At 53.4% G+C, this 7,539-nt stretch overlaps 1 protein-coding gene across 1 annotated transcript; it reads left to right on the forward strand.

Annotated features, from left to right (window-relative positions):
• Positions 1 to 3,043: 3,043 nt before the first annotated feature.
• LOC134509700 (olfactory receptor 14A16-like) lies at positions 3,044 to 3,982 on the forward strand. Its single transcript, XM_063322303.1, has one exon. It carries the CDS (start codon positions 3,044 to 3,046, stop codon positions 3,980 to 3,982), a length of 939 nt encoding a protein of 312 aa, XP_063178373.1.
• Positions 3,983 to 7,539: the final 3,557 nt, after the last annotated feature.

The raw sequence follows: 7,539 nt of genomic DNA on the forward strand, positions 1-7,539 counted from the left end.
CATAGCTCTAAGCACTATGTCTGTCCGTCTTTTAAATACCTCCAGGGATGGTGCCTCAACCACTTCCCTGGGCAGCCTGTTCCAATGCTTAATAACCCCCTCAGTGTAAAAAGTTTTCCTAATATCCTGTATAAACGTCCCCTCATGCAACTTGAGGCTGTTTCCTCTTGTCCAATTCCCTCTTACTTGGGAGAAGAGACCGATCCCTACCTCTCTACAACCTCCTTTCTGGGAGTCGTAGACAGTCAGAAGTCTCCCCTCAGCCTCTTTTTCTCCGGCTAAACAATTCCATGTCCCTCAGCTGCTCCATATAAAATGATTGTCCAGATCCCTCACCAGCTCCATTGCCCTTCTCTGGACCTGCTCCAGCACCTCAATGTCTTTTTTGTCGTGAGGGGCCCAAAGCTGGACACAGTACTCCAGGTGGGGCCTCACCAGTGCCGAGTACAGGGGGACGATCACTTCCCTACTCCTGCTCACCACACTGTTCCTGATACAGGCCAGGATGCTGTTGGCCTTCTTGGCCACCTGGGCACACTGCTGGCTCATATTCAGCCGGCAGTCGACCAACACCCCCAGGTCCTTTCCTGCAGGGCAGCTCTCCAGCCACTCCTCCCCAGGCTTGTAACACTGCATGGGGTTGGTGTGACCCAAGTGCAGGACCCGGCACTTGGCCTGCTTGAACCTCATACCATTGGCCTTGTCCCATTGATCCAGACTCTCCAGATCCCTCTACAATGCCTTTCTACTTTCAACCAGGTTGACACTGCCACCCAACTTGGTGTCGTCTGCAAACTTACTGAGGGTGCACTCAATTCCCTCGTCCAGATCATTGATAAAGATCTTAAAGTGAACTGTCCCCAATACCGAGCCCTGGGGAACAAGCATCAGGGTGACCATCTGCACACAAACATTAACAGCTGACCAAATGGAGCTTGAGTCCAGAGGCAGCTGGAGAAACGCTGGGATTTGGCCAACAGAAATGTCTTGAAGTCTTTCAAGGAGAAGTGGCCAGTCCTGCATCCCGGGGAAGAATAACCCCAATGCAGCAGGACAGGCTGGGACCTGATGTGCTGAGCAGTGACCCTGCGGAGATGGGGCTGGGCACCCTGAGGGACGCCTCATGAGCCAGTGGTGCACGCTCACTATGAACAAGGCCAGCTGCCTACGGGGCTGCAGGAGGAGGAGCGTGTGCTGCCCAGGCAACTTGAGTCACCTTCCCCTTTGACTCAGCACTGCTGTGGCCCAACGCACACAGCTGTGTCCTAGTGTGCGGCTCCCCATTTTGGAGAAGTGGAGAGGACCTGGAGAGTGTCCAGAGGAGGTCTGCCAAGATGGGCTTTAGGGCCCAGTGCACATGTGCTTGGTGGAGAGGGTGAGGGACCTGGGCTTCTCTGGCCCAGTGGCAGGGAGGCTCTGGGCACTATTGGAATGGCCTGAACCTGGTTGAAGGGTTGTTTGTGAGATGATGGATCTTTTCTTTGGTGGGAAACAGCAGGAGAAAGAAATAATACAAGAAAGGGCAGCTTGGGAGGTGGACACTGGACAGCAGGAGAAAGAAATGCCACTGCAAGGGCAGTGCTGTGCTGCATCAGATCACCCAGAGGGAGTCGGGATCAGCCCAAGGCGTTGTGTTTCAGGAACAGCCAAGGACGACGGAGAGAGATGAGTAAAGGCAGTGAGATGCTGAGGGGAGAGCAAGACGGGGAAGCAGGGGGGATGTCTGCAGCCTGCAGGGGAAGAGGAGCAGATGTGGGACACCATAGCACAGCCTGTCGTGGAGACGATCAAGGGAGTTGGCAAGGCTGAAAGCCCCCAACACTGCTTATGTCTTTCTCCTCTTGGCTGTGGCTGTCGTCTGTGCCACCAAGGCTACCAGAAGACACCTTATCCTTACAGCACTAGGGCCTTAGCGCCTCCTCTTCCCCACCCGGGAGACATCATTCTGTCTTTCTGCCCTTGGCATTGCACGTCCTCCCATCACAATGCCCCAGCAAGAGCCCTGAGCTGTGCTTGTGGGGCAGGATCTCCCTTCCCAGGGGCTGGAGGACAGGGCTTGGCCCTTTGCCTTCCTCTCACACATTCAGCATTAGCCAGCGTCAGAGACACCTCTCCATTGCCTTTGCCTACCTGCCCTCACCGCCTCCAGTTTTCCCTCGAACGAGCCCCCAGGAGCCTTTGGCACTAATGGCCCTCAGTGGGACCCATTAACGCTCCAAGAAACTTTGGAGTTTGCAGCTGACGTTGACTTCTGGAGAGGTTTCATCAGCCTCCCCTGTGTCTGAGCTTCAGGGACTCAACACCAAAACCACCAGAGAGGGCATTAAAATGCCTTGGACTGGTCCTGCTCAGTACAGAAATGGGGGTTGGCCGGGCAGCAGGAATCCGTGTTCGCTGCTCGGGATGGGCATCGGGGGGTAAGCAATTGTACTGCATCACTCCTGGTTTCCTATATTCTTTTGAAATGATTGTCATTTTCTTTCCCGTTACTAGTCTATCAAACTGTCTGTATCTCAACCCATGAGATTTTTATTCCTTTTTCTCCCTCTTCTACCTATCCCTCTGCAGGGGGTCAGGGGGGAGTGAGTCAAAAGCTGCGTGGTCTTTCCCACCCAACAAGGCTGAGGAGTGAGCTGGCTCTGCTCATGTCACTGCAGTTTGAGGACAACCAGGAGTTTCCTTGAGGTTTTCCTGCAGGAATATGCTGAGCAGCTCCTCTGCATTACAAGTGGATTACAGATGAGGTAACTAGTGAATGTCAGAAGCTGTAACCCCTTTCCCCAATCCCCGCTGCTGTGGAGCAGGGATGACTCCTTGGGAGCCCACAACCAGAGCTCTGCTCCTCACGGCACACTTGGCCAGCAACAATGAGAGCTCCAACAAGGGCAATGCAGAAAGCTCCCGCAAAAAAGGACACAGGCAAAGTGTGTTTCCGCAGCTTGGGTTTGGAAGGGCAGGCAATGGGAAGAGATTTGCTCAGAGCTGTCCTGACTTGTGAGTGTGCTTTCCTCCTTTGGCAGTACCTTGGGAACAAAGGGATGTGATGTCCAACAGCAGCTCCATCACCCACTTCCTCCTCCTGGCATTCGCAGACACGCGGGAGCTGCAGCTCTTGCACTTCTGGCTCTTCCTGGGCATCTACCTGGCTGCCCTCCTGGGCAATGGCCTCATCATCACTGCCGTAGCCTGTGACCACCACCTCCACACCCCCATGTACTTCTTCCTCCTCAACCTCGCCCTCCTCGACCTGGGCTGCATCTCCACCACCCTGCCCAAAGCCATCGCCAATTCCCTCTGGGACACCAGGGCCATCTCCTACTCAGGATGTTCTGCCCAGGTCTTTCTGTTTCTACTTTTGATAACATCAGAATATTGTCTTCTCACCATCATGGCCTACGACCGGTATGTTGCCATCTGCAAACCCCTGCACTATGGGTCCCTCCTGGGCAGCAGAGCTTGTGTCCACATGGCAGCAGCTGCCTGGGGCAGTGGCTTTCTCCATGCTCTGCTGCACACGGCCAATACATTTTCAATACCTCTCTGCAAAGGCAATGCTGTGGACCAATTCTTCTATGAAATCCCCCAGATTCTCAAGCTCTCCTGCTCACAATCAGACTACCTCGGGGAAGTTTGGCTTATGGTGTTTGGTGCCTTTTTTTCTTTTGCATGTTTTGTTTTCATTGTGGTGTCCTATGTGCAGATCTTCAGGGCTGTGCTGAGGATGCCCTCTGGGCAGGGACGGCATAAAGCATTTTCGACATGCCTCCCTCACCTGTCCGTGGTCTCTCTCTTTATCAGTTTTGGCATGTTTGCCTATCTGAAGCCCCGCTCTGTCTCTTCTCCAGTTCTAGACCTAGTGGTGTCAGTTTTGTACTCGGTGGTTCCTCCAGCAGCGAACCCCCTCATCTACAGCTTGACGAACCAGGAGCTCAGGGATGCCCTTAGGAAACTATTGCAATATACTGTATTTCACCAACGATGAGGTAACTGTCGTTCTCCTACGACTCCCCGCATATTCACTGAAAACAGCAGGACGACCTTTTGTTCATAACCTTCTTTCCTTCCTTCCTTCCTTTCTTTCTTTCTTCCTTCCTTTCTTTCTTTCTTTCTCTCATTATTCATTCCTTCCTTGCTGCCTTCCTTCCTTGCTGCCTGCCTTCCTGCCTTCCTTCCTTCCTTCCTTCCTTCCTTCCTTCCTTCCATTTCTTCCTTCTTTCCTTTCATTCCTTCGTTCTTTTGTTCCTTCATTCCTTTGTTGATTCGTTCGTTGGTTCCTTCCTTCATTTCTTGCTTCCTTCCTTGTTTTGTTCCTTATTCCTGCCTTGCTTTCCTTCCTTGCTCTCATTCCTTGCTTTCCTTCCTCTCTTTCTCTGTTTCTCTTTTTTCTCTCATGCTTTTTTGAGTCTTCCAATAATATTTTTCCTAATCTCACTTCTTAAGCATTCAGGTGTTGTTTCTTGCCCAATGACCTGATGTACATGAGAAGCCAGACTCCCTCCATACTTGGAACAAAATAAAGGCAGCAGCAGAAAATCAAGCCGTGAATGAATGCTTTATTTTGCTTTGCTTACACACGCAGCTTTGGCTTTACCTGGGCTGAGCTGGGAAGTGCTCGGGAGAGGAAAACACCAGTGCAGAGCTCAGCTGTGTGAGTGTGAAGGCTGGGTGCACACAGCAGTGTTCTCACACAGCCAGGCCTTCTGGAGAGACAGGAAGGACCAGCAGAGCAGGACCTGCTCTGTGCCACGGTCCCTGGACACCCCGGGGAACCTGCCCCAGGGTAATCGTCACCAACCAGCCCCTCACAGCTGCAGCAGCAGCCACTCACCTCAGCTCAGAGAGCTGGTCTGTCCCTCCATGGAGGGACACAAAATGACTGCATCAGAAGTTTGTTCTTGCATCACAGACTTAGGAATACACATTTCATGTGTGCGATGAGATGAATTTGAGGGAGCACAAGTGCCAGCAGCTACTCCTAGGAGTGTCCTGTTGTGGGAAACTCAGCTTATTGAGATCCCTTCAGGTTTGGAGTAACATCCGCTGGGTAACCACCACTGGCATGTGCTCCCTTGGGTGTAGGTCATAGAGACATCGAATCATAGAACCGCAAAATGTTTTGGGGCTGCCAGCGCACATTGCCAGTTCATGTTCAGTTACTCCAGCCCCAGCATCCTCACGCCCTCCTCTGCAGGGCTGCTCTCAATCCCTTCGTCAACACACTCCATGAGTCTCCTGCACTGCTTACAGCTTCATGGGATGCTCTTCCAGCAGCTGCCAGGGTGACTGGAGTCCCCCAGTAGATCTCTCAGCCTCTGAGTGTGGTGCTTCCTGGAGGTGAAGTAAGAACGCTTCGTCAAAAGGCTCCTCTTGCTCGGGTGGCCTGTAGCAAACCCCAGCCGTGAGGATTCCAGCTGCACAAGGGTGCTCAGCTCCTCCTCTTTGTTCCCCAGGCTGCGTGTGTTGGTACAGAGGCACTTCAGCTGGGCCACTGACCATGACAACTTCTTTAGAGGAACACACCCTAAATCCTACGAAGCATTTCACAGCCGTTTCCCTGTAGGTTCCGAACACACCAGCAGCCCCTGGCCCTTCTCTCTTCCTAAAAACTCCATCCCTTTCCCGGTCAATCCAGTCTGACATGCAACTGGCCTCTTTTACACCATGTTCTGCCTCCCCCCTCTTGGTTCCTCCCTGCTCCCCCTTCCGCTGCATGTCCCTCAGGGCTTTGCACAGCTCTATTCATTCCCGCATCCCTCCCAGACCAGGCTCCCTCTGACTCACAACGTTCTCATTTCAAACGGACACTTGATCTTCCTGGAGGTGCCACCTGGACTTTCTTGATGGCCCACCAATTCCTGGGACTGGCAAAAGCTCTTTCTTGCCATCGACTCCATGGTTCTTTTCTCAAGTTTGTGGCTCAGTGCACTCTGCTTCTGCTTTCCCCTTTTTTCTCCCCGTTTCCCCATTAACAAGGTCCCCGCGCAGATGACCTTGCTGGAATAAACACTCCCCCTCTCACACGCCTCCATCCCTCAGCGTGACTGACCACCTTTGGTTCCCATTGCTGCCTCCCTGAGCCTTTGCCTCAGGTTTGGGGCCCTGCACCTTCTTCTTGATGGCCACTCGGCCTGACAGCTGCCCCGCCCACCAGCTTCCGGGGGAAGTCCCGCCCCCTCTCCTCTACCGGGCCTCTGCTCTCTTCTGATTGGCTGCCAGCACCGGCCACCCCGGCTGGGTAGACCCGGACGTGCATCGGATCCGGAAGGCCCTTCCCCTACATGCACGGGGGCCACCATTGTGGTTTGTCCATCATTTTGAATTGAATAAATCCTTCTTCAGTATGATTTAGTGTAGTGAAGAATTACAGTTTAAATGTGAACGGAAGCAGAAGGAAAAGGCCGGGTGGGGGCCCCCCACATTACCAGGCTGCAGAACAAGCCCTGACAGGGTGGGCTGGGAGGAATTCAAGAGGGCAGAGGGGTGCCCGAAAGGTGGTGGGGCACGGGCACGCTGGAACATGCCCAGGGGCTACGGCCCCCTTCTAGGAGGGGTGAGCAAGTGACAGAGAGGGGGGTCAGTACTGGCTTGGGTCCCCCCAAAAGACGAGCACGCAGCAAATAGGTTGGTATGTGCTTGTGAGGAGCTGCTGCCTGAGTAGCCAACAGGCCAAGAGGAGGCTTCTGGTCTGTGTAGGAGCTTGTGAGGAGTCGTATCTCAGAGGTGAGCAGACAGCAAGCAGGGGGAGATGTGGGGGTCAGGTCTCTGGTGCCTGAGTAGCTGATAGAGCAGGAGCAAGGCCAGGGCTCCTGTAGGGGCTGGTGAGGTCCCTGGTGCTGGTGTAGCTGATAGGAGACACGTGGCTCAGGCTTGTCCTTGTGATGTCACTCTTGGCTGAGTAGCTGATAAGGCAGGACCAGGTGCACAGCTCGTGTAGGTGCCTGGAGGTCACTGGTGCCTGTGCAGACGAGAGGCCAGGAGCTGTCACCTGGCTTGTGGATGTCTCTGCGATGTCACTGGTGCCTGAGGAGCCCAGGAGAAACATCTCTTGTGTTGGGTGTTTTGAGGTCCCAGGTGCCTGAGAAGCTGGTAGGCAAGGACTAAGCACCCATCTTGTGTAGATGTTTGCAAGGTCACCTGTGACCGCTGAGCTGATAGGCCAGGAAGAGGCCCATGGGTTGTGTAGGAGCTGGTGAAGTCACTGCTGCCCGCGTACCTGGTAGGGCAGGAGCAGGAACATGGTCTGTGATTTCCCCACTGCCTGTGTAGCTTTTAGGAAGGAGCCGGTGTATGGTTTGTGTGGGTGCTTCTGATGTCATTAAAATGGACCTTTCCTTGACAGAACACATCAGAGGTTGACTCAGCATCAGAGCCATCTGACTTTAACTTCTCAAGTGGTTTGTTCACTCTCCTCACGGTAACTGAGGTTCATGGGAGTCAGCACCAAATACATCATATGGTCGTTAAAATGCAAAAAGCTCTGATGAGCCATGCCTTTCCCCATAAGATTCTTCAAGTCTTCAAGTCTTGTACAGCTGGTTG

Source organism: Chroicocephalus ridibundus, unplaced genomic scaffold (assembly GCF_963924245.1).
Source record: "Chroicocephalus ridibundus unplaced genomic scaffold, bChrRid1.1 SCAFFOLD_26, whole genome shotgun sequence".
Lineage (NCBI taxonomy): Eukaryota > Metazoa > Chordata > Aves > Charadriiformes > Laridae > Chroicocephalus > Chroicocephalus ridibundus.